Here is a 26317-nt window from a genome sequence, read left to right on the forward strand (position 1 = left end):
GATGTCACCAAAGGCTCTGGTTCCCCCAGAGACACCTCCTCTCTTCCACTCTCAGTGCTGTGAGAGTTTTTATTCCAGAGAGATTCCTGCAACATTTCTGAAAGTCCCAGTGAGATCTCCTTCACCACAACCCCATGGTCAAGAGGGGCATCTGCTCCCAGGCCTCTCATCCCACCAAAGGTCCCTGGAACTGGGATGCATGCACTCCACATAGGACTCAGGGTCCCCTTCCTGTGAACAAGGAGACTGTGAGACCTGGGCCTGGGGTCTCTGAGTAGAAGTCTTTGAGTTAAAGAGTCATCTTCTACTAGGCTGGATGCCCAGACTAGGTAAGGATCCTGAGGGGATGTAGGTAGGGAGAGCCAGAAACTTGATCATCACACAGGAAATTGCATCTGAAGCCTTAAAGGGATGCCCAGGTGGCACTGGTCTCCAAGGAAAAAGCCTTGATGGGATATTGAGGCAGATTAATCTCAGGAGAAACAGACAGGGTAGGAATTTAAAATGGGAATGCATAACTTCTGAATGGATAGTGAGTGAGTGTGTACATGTCTGTAATGTCCCCCAGCCTTGTGGCTATGGGATTTGATGGGGCCCCAGCCTGGAGTTCTGCTGAGGTCCTTTCACACAAACAGGCAATCATCTCCCATAAAAGGAGTGACCAGGCACAGAGTTATACAAGTGGCCGTTAGGTAAGACCTCCTAAATTGCCACATGGTGGCTGCCCAGGCAGGTACCTGCTTGAGGGGGAAGCTGGTCTCTACCACACTATATGCACCACACAGGGTTAGGAACATATTAATTCCTCCAAGCTCCTAGATAGGGGACTTTTCTCATCATGGGATTTTCACAGTCCCAGTGTGATACTCACACAGTCCTGCAAAAATATTTAGGCCTGAAGACACCAAGGAAGCACCCACATTAGCTTCCCTAGAGGATGAAAACTTGCCTGTGATGCTGCCTCCCTTCTAGCTCCCATTGCCAGTGCCACACGGTGCCAAGGCAGTCACGAGACCACCTGTCCCATCCTTCCTACTGCCACCAAGGGAAATGCCAGGCTCTCCCCACATCCAAGAAGATGACAGCTATGTTACCAGGTCCTAAATCTGGCCACATGCTTGGCCTGAAGTGGAGGGAGAGCCCCTCCATGACCGTGGAGAAATTATAAAAGAGATTTTTCTCCTCACAGCTGCTTCCCAATGTAGACATGGCAACCTTTACCAGTCTGGAGGACCTGAGATGGATCCCTAGGACCCATATGGTGGAAGGAATGAACAGACTCCAACTTCCACACACATGTGGTGGCACACACACACACACACACACACACACACAATAAATAAGTGCAATAAAAAACCAACATGAGAACATGAAGTCTTCCCATCACTACAAGAAATCAGATCCTGAGCTTTCATACTTACTGTCCCCTATGAATCCTGCAGACACCCTGTGAGTTAGTAGGCAGATGACACTTGCCCAGTGTGGCGTAGCCATCTTGGATCCACTGGGTTAACTCAAAAGCAATGGAAGTACTGAAGGTGAGCCTGAAAATCATGAATTCTTACCACGTTGGGTGCCAGATGTAGATGTAACCGTCTTGTTAAATAAGAAACACAGAGCCAGTGCAGAGATGAAAGCCCAAGAGCTAAGAGCTAAAAACCTTACCCTTCACTGCCGCTGCTATCTTCTTCAGCAAGAGACCTATTTCTTGTCTGTTTGTCCTTTTTATTGACTTTCTCTTCTGCCTTCTCATTGGTTGTAAACCCAACACATGACCTCCTCGTCACTGCCTGTCTGTACAGACCTCCAGGTCTTCTATGGTTGGTATTGGGATTAAAGGCGTGTGTCTCCACCTGTCTGTGCTGAGAGGCATTTGTACTCCTTCCTCCTACTGTTGCACACAGCTTAGGCTGACACTCCATTCACCAATTTGACATAATCTAGAATTCCTAAGGAAAAGGCTCTCAATGAGAAATGGTCTAGATTGTGTTGACCTGCGTAAGGGATTATCTTGATTTTTGTTAATTGAAGTGGGAAGATACACCCACTGTGGGTGGTACCATTCCCTAGCTGAGAATTCTAAACTGTCTAAGAGTGGATAAAGGGAGCTGAACACTAGTGTACGTTCATTAATTCAGTGCTCTCTGTTCTTGACTATGGATGTAATGTGTCTGGCTGCTTTCCATCTCAGCTGCCTTGAGTTCCCCCACACAATGATGGAATCTGGAATTGTAAGCCAAATAAACCCTTTCTCTCCTAAGTTTTGTTTGTCGGGGTATTTTATCACAGCCACAGGAAAGGGAACTAAGATGTTCAGCATCATCCTTTCCATGACCTCAGCCCACCTGCTAGTCACATCCCCACCCAGCCTAGGGCTAAGAAGCTCAGGACCTGGGTGGGAGAGGCCTAGAGAATGGGACAGCAAAGCTTCCCCTGACAGAACTTTGATCCTCCTTCAGCAGCAAAGGAAACCCAACCTAAGTCTTAATCAATTCTCCTGCTCTCTATGGATCCACTAATGAGTGTTCAGAATTATTTTCCCATCTTTGAGCTATCCAAGGAATAAAAGGCATGAGCATAAAAAATAGTTATAAGGATTTCAAAGGTCTTTCTTACTGAAAGGACAAAGTTGAGAGGTTCCTTCCTTCTATCCCTGAATAATGAGACTGCATCCACATACTTCAAGGGATGTTTCCCTCTCCCGAGGGCTCTTTGTTCCACCAAAGAGCTGGGTGTTCAGTGTCAGGGAGGCTGATGGAGTTCCAGAGAAGCCTGTCAAACTCAATCACACAGCAGCATGACACAAGAGGAAGACAGAGACACACCCACAGAGACACTGAGAGAGGGATAGACACTTAGAGAGATACATGAGCATTGACGTCACAGACACACAGCAATATAGAGTACCAGAAACAAATACCAAGCCAATGAGTGAGGCTGAAATGGGAAGAAAGCAGCCACGTCAAATCTTGAATTTCATGTTCTGTCTGTCACGCTAATTTTGAGTTAAAGCAGTTGCTGCATCATTTAGACTCCCTCGGAGCAGAGGTTCTCAACCTGCGGGTTGTAACCCTTTGTGGTCAAAGGACCCTTCCACAGGGGCCATCTAAGATGATCAGAAAACACAGATGTTTACGTTATGATTCACAATAGTAGCAAAATTACAGTTATGAAGTAACAATGAAATAATTGTATGGTTGGGGGTCACCACACATGAAACTGTATTAAAGGGTTATAGTATTAGAAGGTTGAGAACCACTGCCTCAGCGGAAAGACAATTTCACTTGCAGAAATATTTAAGGCAATCAGCCACTAAAGAAATGTATTTTTGATCTGTAGCCATCGTTAATACCCTGACACATCTTTGCAGGCATTTGCTGTGCTGAATTTGGTCTCTCACCTTCCCTCCAGTGTTGCTTAGAACCTAGATGGCCTCTCCTTTACTTGGTCCTTCTGGAAAATGTCCCTGGGTCTGTAGGCCAGTTTGCTGCTGTGGTATGTATGTGTGTGTGTGTGTGTGTGTGTGTGTGCATGCGCGCGCGCATGTGTGTGTGTGTGTGTGTGTGTGTGTGCGTGTGTGTGTATAAAACAATAGTAAATACAGAGGAGAATGTCACGAATTTGAGAAGGGGAATGGGAGGAGTAGAAGAGGAAAGGCAGAAGGGAGAGGAGGAAATGATATAACTACAGTACTCATGTACGAAATTCTCAAAAATTAGTAATTAAAAAAGTCACACATCACCCTCCAGGACAGGAAAATCGAAGAGGAAACCACAGCAGAGCTGAGACTGAGGTCATGGCTTTGAAAGGTAAAACTTCAACTTTCCATCTCCATTCTGACAGATGCCCGGCCAGGGGTTCTGATGAAGTGTAAGCTGTCAGCTTCAGGATCCCTTTGGAAACGAATGACCCCAAGTACGAAGCTGTGGTGGTTTGAATGAGAATAGCCACAATAGGCTCAAATATGTGAATGCTTGGTCCCCAGTCAGTGGAACTGTTTGGGAAGGATTAGGAGGTGTGGCCTTGTTGGAGGAGGTGTGGGCTTTGAAGCTTCGAAAGCCCATACTGTTCTTAGCTCTCTCTCTCTGCCTCCTACTTGTAGATAAGGATATAAGCTCTCAGCTACTCCTCTAGCACCTTGCCTGCCTTCCTGCTGCCATGCTCTCTACCAAGATGGTCCTTGAGGTAGCCTGGACACAGAGAAGGTATCAGTGTGTGTCAGCTGCTGTCATCATTCCTCCTTCAGCTCAGAAGCCTTCAAGAACACAGGGGAGTCCTGTGCTGTGGTGATATTTTATTTGTGCTCTAAAAGTAAAGCTTGCCTGGAGATCAGAGGAAAAACCAAGCCATTATAAGTAAACACAAAAGTCCTGCAATGTTAGCACACGCCTTTAATCCTATCACTTGGCAGGCAAAGTTCTGTCTGGATCTCTGTGAGTTCAAGGCCACACTGGAAACAGAGCCAGGTATGGTGGCACACGCTTTATATTCCAACACTAGTTAACCATGGAGGTCTAGAGGTCTGTATAGACAGACAGGAAGTGACAGAGCTGGGCAGGAAGAAGAAGTGATGTAGCTGGACAGAGAGAGCAAATCAGATGGCAGAACAGCAAGGCATATAGCAATGGGTAGACAGGAAGTATCTCTCATTTGGAAGCTGTGGAGTTGGTGAGGTAAGGTTAGCTGTGGCTTTCCCTATTTCCCTGATCTCTCAGGTTTTCACCCCAAAATCTGGCTCCATGTTTTTTATTTAATAATACCATTTAGAAATTCACCTACACTGTGCTGTTCTTTTGTTTGAGTTACTGAGCCCCCTTCCTTCCAGGAGCATGGCTGTCTACTGAAGGGAGCCAGGTGTGTGTGGACAAAGCATGTTGTTAGCAATTCAGGGTGTCTGCCACTGTGGACTCTATCAGTCTGGTGACCCTTCCAGAGCATAGCGCCATGTGAGGCTGTGGTGGACAGAAACGGTCACCAGAGTTCAACCTCACTTCCTCTCTTACTGTCTCTGAGGCACCATTTTTTTCCCTCAATCATGGCTTGTATTGACAGGCTCTGGGTGGTTCACGGGACTGGAATGAGGGCAGAGCAACCTCCCCAGGGAGGCAGGAAACAAAAAAGGAAACTTTTGGTTATAAAAATGCTAGAACTTTTCATTTCAATCCAGATACTAATTTTTAAGTTTTATGTGAATTTCATCTCTGGATTTAAAATGGTGTTTTATGAGCTATCATTTCATTGTTAGAATTAGAGGCATGTGCTCATCTTCTCTAGAATGCTGCCTGTATTAAGACAGCTCAACTCTGTTCTAACGCCCACAACCAAGACTGCTTGACCCGGGCCACACTCCTGACTTTTTTGAAAACTCAGGAGACCTGGCCACACCAGGCTTGACTTCTTGTCTGGCAAAGTCAACCTTGAGCTATAGCGCCTGAGCATCACTCCCCAGGTATGTACTTGCTGGTGCTCCAGTCCCTACAGCTCCTGGTATCCCCGGGGCCACCTCATTCACCGTGTTCCTTCCCCAGTCTCTCTGATGCCCGATCTGAGAATGTGGCCTCTAACATGTGCTCTGTGCAGGTGACCCCGCAGAGGAGGGAGTCTGGTGTTCACAGCTTCCAGGGGGAGCCCTGACTCACAACCTGAACCCCCTGACCAGAGACTGAGCTAGGCTCTTCACCCTTCATATTCAGAACAGACTAGGGCCCGAGGCACGAGTGTCCCTCTCCACAGCCACCTTACTGGTGCATCATGATGTTACAGTTACTTCACATTAATAGACTGTGAAATTAAACATATGGATCTACAAAAAAAAAAAAACGCCTGCCTTTTGTGAGCTGGCTTAGGTCCTTAATTACCGCTCCTAAGGATCCGGCTGCGAGCTTCATGCTATTATGTCCTTTGCAATTTTAATTACATTCTAATCAAAGCTTTTACAAGGCCTATTTTAAGGCTTTCAGTTTAATTATCAGCATTAACAATATTCTGTTGTGCTTTACAGAGCCCTTCTGGCCATTTATCTTTAAATGTTAAGTATTTATACAAATGGACACCTCCTGGTCCAGAATTTTAAGTAGCCATCCCCTAAAGTGTAATTCTCTCCCTTCTTTCTGACTGCCATTGCCAAGCCAGGTTTAAGCCAGAATCAAATGAGCCCAGAGACTCTGTTTTCATACAGTAGTGCCTTTTCTTGCACTTTTATTCTTGTGCTTGGTTTTAAAAATGCTAGAAGTTTTCATTTCGAGCCAGGTATTAATTTTTAAGTTTCATGTGAATTTTATCTCTAGATTTAAAATTGTGTTTTATGAACTAACATGATTTCATTATTAAGTGTCTTATATTCACTTTCCTTTAAAAAACTTATTATTCATTTGTGTGTGTGTGTGTGTGTGTGTGAATTCCATGGAGCATGAGTGGAGAGCAGAGGACAACTTGTAGGAACTGGTTCTCTCCTTCAACCAAATAGGTCCTGGGGATTGAATTCAAGTTGCCAGGCTGGACAGTAAACACCATAAGACACTTCACCTACCACGTTATCTCACTGGCCCTCATGTTCATTTCAAGGTTGCTTGTGAATGTAGCTGCTGTAATTTTTTTTGTAATCTAAGCTTTGAACTGGGTTGGAAGTTCATTCAGGCGTTTCCCTGCCTCACTCCACCATTAGGCAATCATGTGGCTCTGTGCCAAAACCACAGCTGGAGGGGACCACAGCTGGTGAGGACCACAGCTGGAGAGGATCACAGCTGGTAAGGACCACAGCTGGAGAGGACCACAGCTGGAGAGGACCACAGCTGGTAAGGACCACAGCTGGAGAGGACCACAGCTGGAAAGGATCACAGCTGGAGAGGACCACAGCTGGAGAGGATCACAGCTGGTAAGGACCACAGCTGGAGAGGACCACAGCTGGTAAGGACCACAGCTGGAAAGGACCACAGCTGGAGAGGATCACAGCTGGAGAGAACCACAGCTGGAGAGGACCATAGCTGGTAAGGACCACAGCTGGAGAGGACCACAGCTGGAGAGGACCATATCGGGGGGGGGGGGGCCAGGGAACAGGTGGTGCATGAGCTCCATGAGCTCCACGTGCAGCTTGTAACAGAAATGTTATGGTGTTGGCTCTACCTGGACTGCTCATCCCAGAGCACTCAGCTGATGATTTAGACAGTCACACATGAGTCTCTTAAAGTGCAGGCTGTTACATTAACTGCCAGAATATGACATTCTTCAGACATCAAAGACATAGCACCTTGCATAGCATCCAGTCCCAGCAATCTGGAAATCCAGAGAGAAGTGAAGGGAACACACTCAGCTTTGAAAAGAATGGGCCGGCTGGAAGCTGTACTCAGCCTGAAAAAGATGAATGTTAACTGGCTGCATCTGACAACTCAAAGAGCCCCACAGAGGCAGCAGCTCCCTGTTCTTTTCCTGCTCCCTGTTCTTTTCCTGCACCCTGTTCTTTTCCTGCTCCCTGTTCTTTTCCTGCTCCCGGTTCTTTTCCTGCTCCCTGTTCTTTTCCTACTCCCTGTTCTTTTCCTGCTCCCTGTTCTTTTCCTGCTCCCTGTTCTTTTCCTGCTCCTTCTCCCAGGTCCTGCCATACTAATGCTTCCTCCTGGCCTGCAACCAGACTATGATGCCACCAAAGACCCCTCAGAACAGAGCTGTGCTACATGCAACTCCCGGAGGTATAAGACACCTCAATGTCAATTCTTACCTCTACTGCTTCCCTAGCCAATCCCCCAAGGGAAGCCACAGGACTGACATCCTCACCAGCGTGCCAGCTCACTCTGTCCTCTGCGAATTCTTTGCTATGATGGAATTACATTCAGAACTGGCTCCCTAACCTAGACTGCAAGGTGGCAAGAATCTTGCACCCAGGACCGGTGAGGCAACCTCCCTACACAGGGAGCCCCTTGCTTCCAAAGTTAGAATGATCCAGGGACAGAGCCTACTTTGGGCCTCACTGTGAATCCTAATAACTTTTGACACACTCATGGCCAGCACCACGTCTTCTAGGTGGGAGACTTTATTATATTTTACAACATGAACACAGAGGAGGGTGGGTGCTTCAGCAAACCCTCAGGTAAAGGAATCGCCAGATGAGCAAGCATGCCCACCCAACCCTCGCATCCTCCTTCCTGGTACTTGGGTCTCTCAGAGACTGTTCCTGGTGTCCCAACCTTACAAGTTGAAAATGTTGAAGGGAGACATGGAGAGTGGCAGGAACACCATCCACAGAACGGAAGCTGGGGGGACTTTAAAGTAACTGATGAGAATCACATTACAGAAAATCCTTTCCACTGTGTAATGACATCAGGGTAGAAGAATGAGCCAGGGGCTCAGCGTCCATCTTCCCCAGACACCCGTCATACAGGGCCCTCAGTGATCCCCTCCAGAGGCAAGCTGGGTGCACTGTCGGCTGTAGGTCTCTCCTCCTTCTTCAGTGAAGTGGGCACTCGGAGACTGACGTATGGTTTGTGACACGCCGTGTTGGCCAGAGGAGGGTAATGCTGTCTGTAGCAAATATAGGCAAAAATGAGGCCAATCACTCCTCCAACAAAAGAATCTAGGTAGGAGAGAGGAAGTGGGAAAAAAACCAGTTATTCTATTCTTCCTTCATGTGCCCAGCCCAGATTTCCAGAAAGGTCTCTTCCCACTTGCCCTAGACGATGGATTGCTTTCAGTCTCTCCACCCCAAAGCCCTCCCACCCCCACTCCTGGAAGACCAAAGGGAAGAAAGCATACTGAAGGTGCAAACTGTGCTGGTCTCTGCAAACTGCCACCGTTTCTAGCGCTTAAATGCTAAAAACCAAGGACTCAGACTACGGAAATGGCTCAGCATGGAAAACACTTGTTGAGAAGCCTGATGACCTGAGTTCTATTCTCAGAACCTACATAAAGGTGGGTGGAGAGAACAGACCCTCCAAAGTCACTCACTGACTTAGATGTGCACCGCCCCAACCCGCCCCCATCATTTTTTTAAAAAATCAAGGACTTGACTCTGTGCCCCAGCCCATTAACTCACACCCAAGCATTGCATGAGCTCAGATTGGTATTTTAGATTTTTCAGAGCAGAAGAAGAATCCTAGTCATCTCTCTCACATCTGAACACCCGCAGGGGCTGACATTTATTTTTCCCTAGGCAAGTCTTGCTGGCGTCTTTCAATCTTGCTGGTGAGCCACAAAACCCTAGCAGGTGTTCTGGTCTCTGCCTTACAGTAAGGGGTTTCTCGGGGATAAAATAAATCCTCAGAGGCATATGGTGAATAAAACCTTTCACAGTCCTTGAGACTTGGCAAACTCTTTCAAGCTCTGTAAAAAGGAGCTTGATCCCTCCAATGGAATGCAGGTATCGCTGAGATGAAGGGGTAATGAAGAGCAGATGAAGCAGGATGACTCATCTGTAGGCAAAGACAGGCTCCTTTACCACACAGAGCCTACAGGAGCTCAGGAGAGACCCCACGAAGGTGGCCTACCCATCAACCCTCACTGTGTATGTGATGCATGCCCCAACTTTCTCTACAGACTATTTCTGCCAAAACATCCTAACACAGTGGGAACCTCCCACAGTAAGAGAAATCTGAAACACATGTCGTAGTCACTGCCATGATCAGCTGTCATTCTCTACATGCCAATTCTCTTGTGAAGTCATGCAGACTTCCAACAGATAGTTGGAAGCACCTCCATTTTCCCCAGCATTCCAGTTTAATTCCATTGCTGTGGCAAATACCATGACCCAAAGCAACTTAGGGAGGCAAAGGTTTATCTCAGCTTACAGTTTCAGTCTATCATCTTGGGAAGTCATGAAAGGAACTTCAAGCAGAAACCATGGAGGAACATTGCTTGTGGATCAGCCAAAGACCTATGCTTGGTAAGCTTTCTTATACAGCCCAGGATGACTTGCCTAAGGAATTGTGTCACCCAGAGTGGGCTGGGCCCTTCTACATCAGTTAACAGTCAAGATATTCCCTGAATATACATGAATGCAGGTCAATCTGATCTGGGAAATCCTTTAATTGTAGATGCCCTTTGCAGGTGACTCTAGGCTGTATCAAGTTGACAGATAAAACTGGCCAGGACATGGAGTGCTGGAACACTATTAGCCTGAGTCTGTAGTCTGTGCTGGTCCAGGGGCTGTGTATACCTTTACAGGTTCATTCTAGGCTTGATAACCTTGTGACTTTCTGAGGTCCCAGCCTTCAAAATGCAACAGGGCTGTGGGATTAAGGCTATGTCCACCCTGGGCCAAACAAGGAATAACTCTTTCCACACTTTTTAGGAAGGCAGACACTGTGCAGCCACCTCAGGTAAGTCCAGCTACCTGCCTTTTGCTTCCTGTGAGACCATAATGAGGTGTGGTCAAAGCCTTGTATCTTTCCAGAAAGTGAACCTCTCAGCGTGTAGTTGTGTGTGTGATACCAATCACTGCTGGTCTTGTTATAAGTATCTAGGCTCTACCTTGATCTATCAGGATAATTTTAAAAATGTCCCATTTTTAAATTTATTCAGTGCATGAATGTACATGTGTACATATGCACATGTGCACGCCATGGTTACTGTGTATCAGAGGACAACTTTCAGGAGTAGGTTCTCTCCTTCCACTATGTGGGATCCAAGGATCCGAGCCATAAGGCTTGTCAGCAAACACCTTAACCTCCTGAGTAGTCTCGCTGGCTCTGTCAGAATTTTTAATGGGCACAAAATTTTGTATGTCACTGTCCTCCATAGAACCAACAACTGCTGCTGTTAAAATTTACAGTAGGCCAACAGGCAAACACAGTCATCCCTAACATACACTTTAAAGTTCTTCCAAATAAAAGTAGCATTTTAGTGTGTGTACTTTTATTGATCTACAATAGTAAAATAGAAAAAATAAACAAGTATAGATAAGAGTGCTTGTATTCTAGACATTTCCATGATGGAGCATAGATGTCAAGGGCATGTAGCCCAATGTCCAGCTGCTGCTCTAATGACCAGAGTCTAGACTCTGGATATAAGAGCTGGTGAACCTCCTTCATGTGCAAATAGATGGAACTGCTCCTATGCTCAGTGGGACCTCCACTGCTCCTAAGAATCAAGAAGGCCTGGTGTTAATCAAAGCTGCTTACGTAGCTCTGCCACATACTCCAGTCTTGTCTCCTTCATGCACCATCTTCCTGCCTGTACTTACTTATTGGTTGCATACGTGTAGTTTCCATCCTGGGCTCAGAAAAGGATCCTACTTACTCCCTGTCCTGCTTCAACACTTAACTCCTTATCTTCGTACAATGAAGCCCAGGGACACATGGTAGCAACCCCTCCCCACTCCTGTGCAACTCCAGTGGTGAATAAAGGCAAATTTTACAACTGTGGATGGTTAGCACTAGGTTTAGAACTCTATGAGGGGAAGGGCTGTGGGTCTTGTTGGCTGCTGACCCCTCAACACTTGGCCAACATCTTGATGCTCATAGTGGAATTAAGATTGTTGAGGGAGGTGAATGCACAGTAAGTCAAGGGTTAGATTTGACTTCTGTTCTGTGTATCCTTAAGTGAGCCCCTTGTCCCTGAAGTCCTCTGCCATCCTGTTGGTTATGTCTGAATATGGAAAAAGCACATGGCCATGAAGAGGCCTTCTTTTTTTCCCACTTAAATGTTTTTTTTTTTTTAACATAAAACAGGTTATAATTCAGTCCAGAGTTATTTGAAACTGGAAAATATTTTCTCTGTAGAAAATAGTAAAAATGATAACATTTCCCAATAAGCCCTTTTAAGCCAAATAATAGCTGAATTATACATATAAATATTGATCAGAAAAAAAGGAATGCTTCATGAATTTTTGTGTCATCCTTGAGCAGGGGCCATGCTAATCTTCTCTGCATCATTCCAATTTTAGTATATGTGGAGCTTAAGTGAGCACAAAGAGGCCTTCTTGTATAAGAGTGGTCTGACATAAAGGCCAGGAACCCATATGAGCGAGTGTCTGCTTGGCCCTGATGAACAGCCATTAAGATGGGAGTGGTGGTCTGAGAGAGAATAGTAGAATTAGGAGACCATGGGCTTCAGGAGGTAGCCCAACCTCATCCATCCCTAGGGCCAAGCAGGTGCACCTGGGACATGGTAATACACTCATCATCTACTCTCACCCCAAACTCAAAACATCCTTGTGGTGGGATCTTTGTCTAAGACACTACAAGCCCCTGCCAGGGTGAATCATTTCAGTTCCTGAGCCTTGGCCTCCTTATCTCTCAGATGGAAATAAGGCCTCAAAATTCTCTTCATCGCCCATGACAATAATTTCATGCTACTCTTTCTAAAGTTGATGCCACCGGGCATGTCACAACAGGACCTAAAAGCAGCTAGTCTCACCGTGTCCCTTTCACATCTTACTCCGGTACTTCCGGGGAGCTCTTGATTCTTCTCCATCTTTCTTCCCACACAGGAAGCCAAGAGTCCAGAACTGTAACCTCAGGAACATGGCCATAATGTTTTTAAAGCATTTTATCTTATTTTTAAATGCAGTACTCTTTTAACAAAAGATGAATTAATTGTGTGTGTGTGTGTGTGTGTGTGTGTGTCTGTGTCTGTGTCTGTGTGTGTGTGTGTGTGTGTGTGTGAAAGTTAGAGGAAAACCTGCAGGAATTGTTTCTCTCCTCCCACTATGTGTGTCCTAGAGAACAAACCTAAGTGTCAGACTTGACATCAGGTGCCTTTGCCCACGGAGCCATTTTGCCAGCCCTTTATTGCATTTTAAATAAACTTGGAAAACATGCGTTACCCAGGAACCTGTAAAGCAGTATAGACTATGAATTCTTGAACAGGGCTTCCAGGCACAGTTAGCATCCTAGAATGAAACGGCACCGCAAATGAAGAATTTCTTTATGTAGTCTATGGATACCAGTCCATAAAGCACATTACAACCTTTTCTAGTTCAAGGTCTTTGAGCTGCACTATTATTTCATTGTATTATCTTGTCCAAGCTCAGGGAATAGTCCCACAGGGTGTTACTTTTATGAGCATCTAAAATAAACCACAAAACCTAACCTGCATTTGAGCCATTGACTGTCAAACAGACCAAAGAGCTAAGTGTACGAATGACACCACCTGGCTTCTCTGTGGCTCAGGATTTCAAGAGGAGGGTCATTGACTCAAGACATCTAACAACTCTAGGCATATGCTTCCTGGACTCACTGATGTTGCAAGGAAATGGTGATGCCAGCCCAAGCATCTTCCCATTTGATGGAACAAATGAAAAACCAAGAGGGGTGGGAAGCAACAGGAACAAGAGGTAGTCCTATCCAAGCCACTTTCAAGTAGTTACTCACGGCTGCATTTATTACCAAGGTGTGGGCAAGAAATAACTTGCTTTATGAGGGAGCTTGTCACCAAGGGGCTCAAGTGGGCAACTGTTGTTTCAATCAGCTCACACTCATATCCTGTTGACAGATATCAGGCAAGGGTATGCAGGTCTTCATTGGGAAAAAAACCATTTAGGATTGACTTCACCCCAAGAAGGGTAGCATGCTCTTGAAGGACTCAGAAAAGAAATGAATGGATCTCCATGTCTCTAGCATCCAAATGCTGCTGTCTCCTTACTTGGCATTGGTGTCAATCTCTCAACCCATGTGTTTACTGTATGTGTATCAGGTGTTAGGCATTGGAGTCAGGCCAAAGGAAGCATAGGAGACCCTGCTACCTAGAGTTTACAGCCCCAAGGGACAAAACAGACGCCATGTAATGATGGCTTACCAGTGAGTTGCAGCTGTGATAAGCACCAGGAATGAGAAGTGGGGGCGGGGGTGGTGGTGGTCTGAGAACTGGTTCAGCAGTGTGGCCTGGGATAACCTAGAGCACAGGGTTATGCTGAGGGTAGAACCCAGAGGCTAAGACATTATGAAGGGATGTAGAGGCAAGAAGAGCATCTGCAGTTTTCTAGGAAGAAGAGAAAAATGCATAAAGCACCTAAGAAAGGAAGAAAGGGACTTGTCAGACTGAGAAACTGATGGTTAGCCCATCTAATAAAGGGTTATAGGACATAAGGTCACCCACCAGGTTGGGATGAAGAATATTTTGTCACATTTCTATACAGCTCTAATGAGCTCTCAGCATGGACCAGAGTCCCACCTCCCTCTGGGGCATCATCTGTGCATTTTGCAGCCTCATACCTTCCATCCTGTTTGGCACCCCATTTCCAAGACTGTCTGCCTACTAGATGGTGTCTAGGATCCTAGACAGCTTGCTCATGTGCATTCCTCAGAGCTCAATAGTTTCTATTCTGTAAATGTTTGGCAAACAGATACACTGAACATCATCTACAAGATACACCAAAATGTCAATGCTACTAGTCACAAAAGACCATGCATTCAATAGCACCTAAAACAGGCAAACTCAGAGAGAGAAAGTCAATCAGTGTTGCCAGGAGCAGGGGACGGTGACTGTTAGTAGTAAGCTTATGATGGTTGCACTGTTCCGAATATGCAGATAGAACCCACGGCACTGTGCACTTCAAGGGGGGGAGCTTTATGGTGCCAAATTAGAGCTCAATGAAGCCTTTCTTTATAAAAACAGAGGGAGGAAACCAACACCAGATGTTTTCTAATGGGACCAGAAACTGTGACTTTGAATCCAGCAACCTGAGAAATGAATCTTTGCCTTCACTATGGGCACAAACCCATCCTCATCTTATGAGATCAAAGGACAGGAAATGACCTTACCAGGTCTTCCACAACCAACACACCAAACTATGTACACCTGCTCCAAAAAAAACAACATGAACAAGGGCTTCCTATTTGTGTTGGCAGGTCCCCAGGAAGGGCACATCCATTCCTATCACCATGGCAACATCCAACATCATTGAGTTCACTTGACTTGAGACCTTATATGTCTTGGGCTTTATGACCCAAGACACTCAGGCAAAATTCAACTCTGAAAAACTCAACAATTGCATCTGATCTTTTTGTTTTGTTTTGTCTCTGTTGTTCTTTTTATTCTTTCCAGTGAGCCTCTGTCTAATGAGATTCCTGCTTTTGTGACTGAGTTTCTAGAAAAGAATTTATATAATACCAACCTACTTAGTACACTGTAGGCTGGAGGCATATGGACCATACTGCCTTACTGAGACCACAGGCACAAGGAGACATGACCAAATAAATTCTTAAAATGCAAATTTAAATTTTTTACTTTTAAAAGGAAAGCTTACAGAAAATGTGCTTATTATATTAAAATAAGTTGGATGAGCTCAGAAAAAATTCAGAGTGTCTGTGTCACTTGCCATATCCCACAAATACCAGTTTCTGATCCAAAGCCTCTAGTTAAGCCAAGTGAGTGATGGAAGCCGGCCAAGAAGGCCAACATGGAGTCCCACAAGGACACTGGGAGCCCAGAGGGCTGGCATCGTCTGTAGAGGGGACTGTTTCTTGCACAGCAGTGTCCGCTACTCAGCTACTGCTTGGAATGTTGTCCTATAAGATGAAGTGAGCTAAGTTCACGATGTTCCGGCTCCATAGTCTAACACAAGACCTTCTCCCCGCAGTGGGCAGGGCAGTGGAAGGGGGAACTGTGGAGTGGTCTCTTGAAGCCCACAACTACTGGACCCAACAGCAACTGTCCTGTGTCATCTGTGCTCCTACATACTTCCTGTTTGTCTTTCTTTCTGTTAGGATGTTACAGGGATCCAATGTCCCACACACTGTTGAGCATTTTCTTCCGTCTCTGGGCAGCTTTCCCCATTGCCTTAATAAAGATTACCCAAGGATGTCACCAGTGCAAAGAATGTGACCAGTAAGAGAGGAACATGTGATAAGCCATATGCATGTTTGTAACCCCAGTACTCAGGAGGTTGAGGAAGGAGGATCTTGAGTTTGAGGCTATCCTGGGTTACAAGATGAGTGACTTCTGGGGCAGCCTGAGCACACAGTGAGGCTGGCTCAAATAAGGCAAAACAGAAGACAAAGGGACAATTTAGTCAAAATCATTCACTTATTTAGCACATATGTATTGAGCTGACCTATGTCCTTTTAAAATTTCTGTCAAATTCCCAACCCCTTATAACATAGTGAGACAGTATTAGGGAACTGGGTCTTAAGGCTTTGAATTCACTGTGGAACCAAAGATGACCTTGAACCAAAGGAGACAGAACCCAGGGCCCCATGTATGACAGTAATCACTCTACCAAATAGCTCTATCTACAGCAGAAAATGGGTTCTTTCTAGAAGATGAGGTCATTGGGCTAGACATTAATCCAATATGGCTGGTGTCCTTATAATGAAGTTAGGGCAGACAAAGACAGAGGGAGTGATGTGAAGAGATGCAGGGAATGTCGTGGGAGACAGGGACAGAGGCCGGAACTCTACTTCTACAAGTCAAGGAACATCTTGGATATGAGAAACTGGGAGGGGCAAGGAAGATTCCTTCTTCAGGTTTCCGAGACAGCTGTCCTGATGGTCCCTTGTCCAGCCTCCAGAATAGTAAGACAATATACTGCTGTCATTCTTAACACCTGATGTTTAGATGTTTGCTCTAGAAAGTCTAGGGAACTCCATCAGAAGACAGCATGTGACATGCAAACATCCCTGCCTATATTGGCGGGGCCAGTCAGTGACATCATTCTGCTCATTTACATATCATTTATGGCTGCCCTCACAAAACTGTCACAGAAATGGTTTATCTACATAAGGCCGATGTATAGTATTTACAGTCTGCCTTCCTCCCCTTGTTCTAGTGGATAGGAACAGACAATTGTCATTATGCATAAATTAGTTGTTAGAAGATAGCAAATGAGTTAGGGTAGAGGGGCAGGATATGAGGGGAGTGCTGTGAGTGAAATGATATGTCAAGTCTATAACAGTGTGATGTATGGAACAAGGCCAGAGGAGGGCAAAGGACCACTGTACACCCATGTCAAGGAGGACAGGGTTGCAGCACATGAAGAAGCCAATGCAAAGGCACCATGGTGAGATAAGCCTAGAGTGTTTAATGAACAGCAAAAAGCCACATGAGCAGGCAGGTCTGAAGGGTGGGATTTTGCAGGTCACTGCAGGATCTGGGCTCTGCTGTTGAAGGAGCAGAGCATCGATGGAGGAACTTATGGACAGAGCCATGGTCCTGAAGGCTCACTGGCTACAGCTCAGGGACAAGGATGAAGAAGACCAGCCAGAAGCACTGGACCAGCACGAGGAGAGGGACTGGATTCTAGAACTATCTTGAACATGGAAGTCCAAAAGAAACCACAGGAAGCTGAGAAGAGAAGCATTCCCTGAATAAAGTGAAGCAAGGTGCCCATGGAACTCGGGAGCAAGCAACATCTTTCCTCGGGGAAACTGGGCAATGGGCCAGCCAAGTTCGGAAAGACGCAAAAGGCCCAGCTGAGGAAGACTCCCATGGGTCTCATTCTGTCTGTCAGGTGGGCTCTGCATGGCCGGAGGAGCACCAGGGGCTTCAGACTGCTCCTACTCCCCTGAGCACCAACATAGACATGGTGCGACCATGGGCATCTGGGCTCTGAGGGTCCTTAACAGCACGGAATGTTGTGAGTTCAGCCATGCCACATAGGTAGCTAATGGAGGGGAGATACGTTCACTTGGAATGGAATTAACTAAAGGGTGAGCTGCAGGGCCAGATTTTGTTCAGCCTAAGGCTGGTAGGTTTCTGGTGGGAACAACCATACAGTCCTAAGAACCCCTTTCAAGTCCCTTCATTTAGATAATCAAAGGGTTGCTTCTGATAGCCTAAGAGAGGCCTGGTGAATCAATCTCTCCCGGCCCCCTCTCTTTCTCCTCCTCCTCCTCCTCCTTCTTTCCCCCCCTCTCTCTCCCTCCCTCCCTCCCTCCCTCCCCCGCTCTGTGTGTGCCTGTGTGCCCAGGCATGTGCCTTTGTGTGTGTGTGTGCACATGTGTGTGTCTCGCGTGTGCCTGTGTGTGCCTGTGTGTAAGCTTGCATAAGTGCTAATACACCCTGGGATGGCACCAAGCACCTGTTCTTACCAGTCCTAGCTCTGGTTCTTCCCTGACCAGGAACCACAAAATACACAAGAGAGAGAAAGCAGAGGCAGAAGCTGCCTTAAGGCATGCCCTGTCCTTCTCTGCATGGATTTTCCCCAGCATGGGGATTCTACAAATTTCAAAGTTCAAATGCTTTGTGTTCATGGTTAAACACAAAGGTGAGCCCTGCTGCCAGGCACAGGGCCCTGCACTGGCACCCCCTGTGAGTCTCTGGCTTCCAAATGACCTGAAGTCAACCTACCACAAAGTCAAGGGGAGCATCCGCCACACAGAGTTCTGATATCGATCCAGCCAGCTCTCTTTCTTGGGAAGTTTCTCTAAATATTTAAGTGTAGCCCCATCTACACCTATGCCCTACAGTCCCCTCATTTAGTCAAAAATCAGGCTTGTATATTTAGAGTGGACTAGGAAGGTCGAAATAACAGAAAACAACCATTGTAACTAACAGAGCAAGCCATGTGAGATTGTGGGACATTGATTAGATATGAATATGTAACGAAGTAATCGGTTGTTATTTCCATATTTGATATCATTGCTTAAATCACACTGAAATGGAGTCGTAAAATCCCATAACAGCAATGTTGTTAACTAACATTAATAATGAGAAGGACTTGGGCTTTGCTGGCGCCTATGGAGTTCCACATGGATTTTCACCTTGATTGATGGTCCCTGCCCATGGTCACTGGGCAGCTCAGTTCACCACAGAGAAACAAGCAATTTGTCTCAATCAAGCATCCTGCCTCTACCATCCACCTACACTGCAATCAAAGGCCTTGCTGCTCTGTGTCTGCCAAGCTCCAAACCTCAGAGGCCACCCCCATTTCTCTCCAAACAGCTGAGCACTGAATAAATACAATTTCTCATTCTTTCCTCTTGGTTACATTACGCAGCCACAGAGAAAAGGGCAACAAGCCGGGGGAGGGTCAGGGAGGGTTGAGGAGGTGCACACCTCACATCTCAGGTCCTCAGTACAAGGTCATTATGCAAAGGTGAAGGGGGAAAACATCAATTCTAAAACTTTTTTTTTTTTAAATCTTGGGACAGGGTCTTATACATCTTAGGATGAGCGTGAACTCATTGTATAGCCAAGGATGACCCTAAACCTTAGGTTACCCTGCCACCACGTCCCTAGTGCTAGAATCGTAAATGTACACCACCACACCCAATCTATGTAGTGCTGGGGATGGAACCCAGTACTTGATGCATGTTAGCCAAGCATTCTACCAATGAGCTACATCTCTAGCCCCTTGAAGTTCTTCCTTGTTTCCCAAATCCAACCTGGTCAATTAAGAGTGGCAACTCAGTATCAGTTGCTTATAAACAGATCATGTTGGGAAAATGCACCTGCCGCCAAGTCAGTTGTTTAGGAACCGCTACACATCCTTCCTCAGTAACAGTGAGGAAGCCAACAGAGAGATCGATGTGCAGAGTGCATCTGCATTTACCAATGACTATTCGTTATTGCATTCAGTCTATGACAGTGCTCTGTGAAATATTCAGATATTACTCTATGGGCAAAGAAGAAATTGGAGCTCCCTGGGAAACAGGGACACAATTCACACATGGCCGTTGGTCCACACTGTTCCTGCTGAGAAATGCCCTAACCCCGCAGACCACAAAGGAAAACACTGCTAGAGCCAGGCTGCAGTGAAGACACGCCCCTGTGGCTGTTGGCTCAGGGACTCTGTCCCTCCTTCCTTCATGTAATGTGGTTTTCAGGACACCAAGCACTTCCTTCAACTCGGTGGTGAAAATAAAGACCAAGGGAGGGCTGCAGCTCCAGCCCCGTGGTCCTTTCCTTACTCCTCCATTCAGGGGGCACTGGATGCTCATGCGTCCCGCGTCTAAACTGTGCTTCAGCACCTCTTCCCCACACCCTGCACCTTCTAACTCTAAAATGCCATTTCAGGTACATGGCTCCCAAGACATGAGCTCCAAGAGGGCTGGGAGTAGACCAGAAGCTGGGAGGGAGCAGGAGGAGAAACGGGCTCTTTACTGGTGACTCTCAGCAGTGACCGGAAAGGACGGGATCCTTTGTCAGCATGCAGACCCCTGGACAGCACATCAGACTCCATCCTACTCCAAGATACAAGTCCAGGACTCTGTGGAGAGGGGTGAGGCTGATCAAGGTGGTCTGTGGATGCCATTTTGGGAAGCCATACCATAGATCCTGCTGTCCCCAGAAGCCACAACTACTTTGACTGTCACCTCTGTATCTGCTCCCTGTCTATTATGGCAGGTGGCGATTCTCCTTCAGGCCAACTGATGAGCTGCAGTTTATTGGCAGAGGCATGGTGAGGTCAGTCACATTCCAGGAATAAAACCTTCACTTGCTTGTGATTTAGATTTTAATGAATATCCTAGGACCGACACACGGAAGCAAGCTTCACCCCTGCCTTGAGACAGAGGCAAGCCTCATCCCTGCTTTGTGATAGAAATCTTGCCTTGAGAGAGTAAGTCTCAGGTCAGCCTTGTGATAGAGGCAAGCCTTGCCCTAGCCTTGTGATAGAGACAAGCCTCACCACAGCTGTGTCAGATGCTAAGTCTCACCCTAGCCTTGAGATAGAGGTAAATCTCACCCCAGCCTTGCGATAGAAGTAAGCCTGACTCTAATTTTGTGGTAGCTACTAAAAATGTTGATGATATGGGTCCCTGGGCTGGACATACCCTTTGGCACTGCCTCTTTGGTGAGAAATATGTCCTTGGGGACTGGATTTACAATGGAAAAGGAGCCAAAACCAGCTTGGCACTGAGTCTGGGGACCAGTCAAGCAGAGAAATCACATCTGGGCCTGAGGCCAGGGTGACTACACTGAAGACTTGATATCCTGGCAGGACTTGACAAAGTTTTCCTGAGAACAAACGAGGAGACAGAACTCAGCAGGGGCAAGATGAATGCCAGGACACACCGGAAAGGGCCCATGTCTTTTATGACACCTAGTCTGGCTTCTCACAACAGGGACTCAGTTCTTCCCAGTTCAGTGACTGCCCAACACCCATCCCTGGAAGAAGAGTGAGGCCACTCTGAGGACTGAGCAGAGACTCACCTTGCCAGTGATGCTTGTAGTCACACATGCGCGACAGGGCGATCATCATGGCACAGTACAAGGGCAAGATGGCAGCACACAGCCGCCAGCTTTTGCCCCGCCCACTCTCCGTGAAGCAGTGCAGCTTGCCAGCCAGGTAGAATGTGGTGAAACCGAGGCCCGAGAAGGCAACTGCCAAAGAGAAAAAGCAGGCATTACCCTAGCAGGTGAGCAGTAGCAAGAATTTGTGTATCTCAGCCTTCCTGCCTGCCATCTTCATGCCCCAAGGTCAAGACCAAGGCCAAGAGGAACCCGGCACCATGTAGCCAAATTTGTTCTCCTGCCACAACCATTCTAGAATAAACTTTTAACCAGGAGAACAACCCTCCAGGCCTGTATGTGTCTACTCTGTGGCATTACTTCACTCACTCCCTCATTCATTCAACAAGGTTTATTGATTCTTGTGATGGGTAATCTTGGTTGTCAACTTGACACACCTGGGAAGACAGGACCTCAGTTAAGAAACCGCCTTCATCAGATTAACCATGGACATGTCTGTAGGGCCGTTTCTTGACAGCTAATTGAGGTAGGAGGGCCCAGCCCACTGTGGCAGTATCCTCCCTAGGTATGGGAGCCTGGGCTATTTGAGAAAGGCATCTGAACGTGAGCTAGAGAGCAAGCCAGTACTCAGGTTCTGCTTTAAGTTCCTGCCTTGGCTTTCCTCAGTGATGGACTGTAACCTCTAAGGGGAAATAAACCCTTTACTCCCCAAGTTGCTTTTTGTTTTCAGTGGTTTATCACAGCACAGAAAAGCTAGCTGTCCAATATATGCTAGGCAGACACATGCTACACGAGGGAAGAAAGAGATGCCCAGGACGCCGTCTCTGCTCTCATAGGGTATGCTGGTTTGAAAGAAAATGGACCCCCAAAGGGAGGGGCACTATTAGGAGGTGTGGCTTTGTTGGAAGAAGTGTGTCACTGGTGGGCTTTGAGGGCTCTTTTGCTCAAGCTTCCCTCAGTATGACACTGAGACCATTTCCTGTTGCTTTTTGATCAAGATCTAGCCAAGCACCATGTCTGCCTGCACACTGCCATGCTCCCCGCCATGATGATAACGCACTGAACCTTTGAAACTGTAAGCTGCCACCCCAATTAAATGCTTTCCTTATAAGAGTTGCTGTGGTCATGGTGTCTCTTCACAGCAGTAGAAACCCAAACTAAGACACAGGGCTTAGGGGCTGATGGAAGGACATGGCCATTCTGAGAGATTATTTTAAAATGTACTACATTCAGTAAGAAAAAAGTGTACCCAGTTCAGTAAGAACTGCTTAGATTAGAAGGGTTGGGACAAGTCAGGAGCCTGAGATGACCCCTTGTGGTTGGTATAGACAGAACGTGCAATGGCAACATCTGCTAGGAGGACACCAGCAAATGCCACAGAGGAGTTGACTTGATGGAGAAGATGGCCATGGCAACCACCTTGAATTATTCTTAAAATGTAAAATTATTGTATTTTAGACATGCCAAGACTTAAAACCATGGAGTTTGGATATAGTATACATACCCCACCCCCAAGCTTTCATCCATTTCTTTATGACAATATGAATGGATCTGGAAGACACTCCATTAAGTGAAATAAGTGTGCCCAAGAAAGACTGTTCTGATTTTGTTTCTGTTGCTACAATGAATACCCTGAAAAAAGAAACTTAGGGAAGAAAGGGTTTATTTACTTAAAATTCCAGGTTATGAGTCCATTGTTGTGGGGAAGTCAAGGCAGGAAAGCAAAGCATCGGATATATAGCCAATAGTGGGGAGAACTGAGTGCATGGAGCCTTGTTTGCTTGCTCTCAGCTAGTTTTCTCCTCTTATAGGGTACTGTTCAGGATGTCCCCTGCCTAGGGGATGGTGCTGCCCACAATGAGGTTGACCTTCCTTCATAAGTTACCAATTAAGATAACCCCCCATATACATACCCACAGGCCAACCTTTCCTATGTAATTCCTCATTAAGAATCTCTTTCCTAGTGATTCCAGTTTGTATCAAATCAATAATTAAAATCAATAAACACAAAGGGAAACACCATGAATATTCACTTGTGCAGGATCTAAAAATTTGACCTCACAGCAGAGAGTAAAACAGTGGTCACTAGCAGCTGGGATGAGTAATTGGAATAGAGAGAGTATGGGTAAAAGGCATCGAGTTTAACAAGAAGACTTAGTTCTAATGCTCTATAGCACAGCAGGGTGACTATAGCCTATGACATCTGCTGTGTATTTTAAGATAAACCTAAGTTTCCAAAGGCCCCTACACAAAATGTAAGTGTTTGAGGAGCTGAAAATGCTAATTACCCTGACTTGATCATTCTGCATTGTTTACAAGTATTAAACTATCATACTCTACCCTATATATAGGTACAAGTATTATGAACATTAAAATTTTTTAAAAGAGTTGATGTTGGAAAAAAAAGTTGAGGTTGTAACTCAGTGAGATTTAAGGTTGGTCTCTGAGGGCTAAGAACAATGGTGCTCAACCCTGGCTACACACACAGTCTCCTTCAGTAGATAGGAAACTTAAAAACTGCTGGTATCCAGATCCCATTATCTGTAGTGGCCTGGCATGGTCCCTGGTTGGGTGCATCTGTTCCTAGGTGCAGCACTGTGTGACATAACTGAACTCTCCCGTGGTTACAATGGCTGCTGTGACTGAGTTCAGGGGCTTTCCTTGAGGTCAGGTGCTGCAGCTGTTCACCTCTGGATGGTGGATTTACCAAACTTTCATCTCGATTGGAAGACACTGCTAAATATGAGAGCTCCTACACACCCAGCCCACACAGTGACTTGGGGAGAACAGGTCTGACCAATGCTTTGTCAGTCCACCAACAAGTCCAAGTGCAAAGCCTTGGCTATAGTGTGGGCATCACGAAGACGTTTATTACACATGCAGGCTCTCAGGCGGGCTCCAGACCCGTAAGTGAGGACTGGCTTTCCACAGCACTACCCAAAGGATCGTATACACACTGCAGGGTGAGATGCCCTGGCTAAAATGTATCCATCATCCTGCTAGGGGGTCTTTAGATCAATTTCAAGGAGGTAGCATAAACTCTGAGGGGGAATTAAACAATGTTCTGCTCAAAGTTGTTTACAAAAGTGGAAAATGGAAAGCATTTGTTCCGAGGCATAAACAACCCAGCTGTGACACCTTCAACAGCCAGGGAGGCGACATGAAAACCCAGATTATGCGGCAGTGTTGAGTGAAAAAAGGACTCAGCAGCAGCTTCCAGGTCAGCACAGCTGTCGTGTATGACAGTGAATGACCTTCAGCTTTTCCAAATTATCTCTGAAAGTTATGTACCTATTTAAAAGGGATCTTGGTTAGGAGCATGAACCTGTACCAAAGTAAGCCTTCCTTGGCCACCAAAGCAAACAAGGTTATAATGGATCCCCATTGCCTTTTTTTTTTTGTTGTTGTTGTTGTTTTTCAAGACAGGGTTTCTCTGTGCAGCCTACTCTCACTGTCCTGGAACTCACTTTGTAGACCAGGCTGGCTTCAAACTCACAGAGATCCTCCTGCCTCTGACTCCCGAGCGCTAGGATTAAAGGCATTCGCCACCACCACCTGGCTCCCTACTGCCTTTCAAAATAGATGTTAAACCTGGTTTGTCTCAAGTACACAGATGAAACAAAAGTCAGGAAACAAATGGAGGCTGTACGTGTGCACTGAAATTTTTCTCATTATTACCAGCATTCCAACAGCATATACATGCTGAGGATAAAGCTTAACCTAAAATGTGAGACCTGGCACTGCCCAGTGTGGCATGCTAGGATGACAGAAGGGTATTAAGCCATTTCCATAGTGTTCTAAAGTGGAATCATTTGGTTATCATCCTAGCTGGTTCAATAGCTTCTTAATTCCCACCCACATGCACTGGACTCCATCCTTCCCATTCATTTACATTCTCCCATGAGGTACAGGAGTGGGAAGGCTGGACAGCTCATTCCTGTTGGCTCTGGCCTCATCCTGAGCTCTTCCAGGAGGAATAAAATGGTCTTTAGTCAATCGAGATAGCTTAGCAAATCTATCCACCTAATTACCCTAAGTGTGAGGAGCAGAAAAGAACAGCCCTGGGGCTCTGTTGGGCTATGGATGGAAGTCTCCAGAATCAGAGAGAAGAGAGTCCAGAGAAATGCCAAACAGAGTACTTAAAAAGCCAATGAACACTGAGTGGAGGAGGAGGAGGAGGAGGAGGAGGAGGAGGAGAAAGAAAGGGAGGAGGGGGAAGAGGAGGAGGGGGAGGAGAAGGAGGGGAGGGAATTTGTATACAGCCCATATAAGAATATCTTGAAGACTTCAACACTGATGAGTCAACAGCTCAGGCTACCAGTTCTATCGGCACTCTGGCATCTTCAAGAGATGGCGAAGGAAGGAGCTGCCTGGTTAGCTGCATCCAACTTCTTCCTGACTTCTGCCACTCAGGAGCTCTCATCTGGCAGTGCCAGCACCAGCTCAGGCATCAAGGACTTTGCATGATTCTCTGGAGTGCAGGTAGAGTCTTCTCTTTTGCCCAGTGGGAGGCAGTACCAGAATACAGCCTCTCCCAAGCACTGAGGCCTCTGCCTTTCTTTGGAGAAGGAGTTCGGAGGCCTGGGGACCTGCAGCCGACAGTTTCCTTTGACACATGCTACTGGTCCTTTGGACAGTACTTTAAAACTGTTGTATGCTGTTACTTTTCTAGGTGACAATATAAAGCTCCAATTTCATGCTAAACCTTATGCTTGTCACTTTCCTGCTGACATTTTTACAGTTATTGAACTGATGTAACGGTTTCTGACAAAGGGCTTCGGAGGGGATTCCTTCTGGCCTGGCAGACACAACTGAGCATCAGGCAGCTCTGGTCCTTTGCACCTCTGCCTTTTCATCAACAACTGAGTCTGAATTAGACCCACCAACGTACAGCTGAATAAATGTCATCCCTTATGTGACAAGGGGTTTGGGACCAGGATGCAATGTTCCATGATCCATTTTGCTCTGAGGTCCTAAATCCTAGATTGAAATTCAATGAGGAGAGCGAGTAAACAAGAAAGTCATCACAGACAAATTTTCCAGCTCTAACCATACCACACCCTATTTTCTTCTCAAAGCAACACACTGAGCTGAGCTGCTGGGGAACTTCACCCCACCTTGGAACCAGTTAGATGATGTCCATTGGAAGTGAGAGTCTATCTGTTCTGTCTTCCTTTATATGCATTCCCACTTTCTAACCTGATTAAGACACAAAACTGAGACTAGAATGTAGCGAGACTGGTAGAGTTCTTGCATGAGG

General features: G+C 46.2%; 1 protein-coding gene and 1 non-coding gene across 2 annotated transcripts in view; both read right to left on the reverse strand.

The window, feature by feature from the left end:
- Positions 1 to 8007: 8007 nt before the first annotated feature.
- Positions 8008 to 26317, reverse strand: part of Plpp4 (phospholipid phosphatase 4) — a 133771-nt gene continuing 115461 nt past the window's right edge. Inside the window, exons 6-7 of the mRNA XM_059250676.1 lie at positions 21019 to 21189; positions 8008 to 8563 (exon numbers count right to left, since the gene is read on the reverse strand). Coding sequence (XP_059106659.1) covers positions 8364 to 8563; positions 21019 to 21189 — 371 coding nt within the window. The 3' untranslated portion in view covers positions 8008 to 8363. The remainder of the gene's footprint in view (positions 8564 to 21018; positions 21190 to 26317) is intronic.
- Positions 11787 to 11893, reverse strand: LOC131902843 (U6 spliceosomal RNA). The gene has a single exon (XR_009377128.1). It is a non-coding gene; the product is annotated as a U6 spliceosomal RNA (small nuclear RNA).

This window comes from Peromyscus eremicus, chromosome 1 (assembly GCF_949786415.1).
Source record: "Peromyscus eremicus chromosome 1, PerEre_H2_v1, whole genome shotgun sequence".
In the NCBI taxonomy this organism is placed as follows: Eukaryota; Metazoa; Chordata; class Mammalia; order Rodentia; family Cricetidae; genus Peromyscus; species Peromyscus eremicus.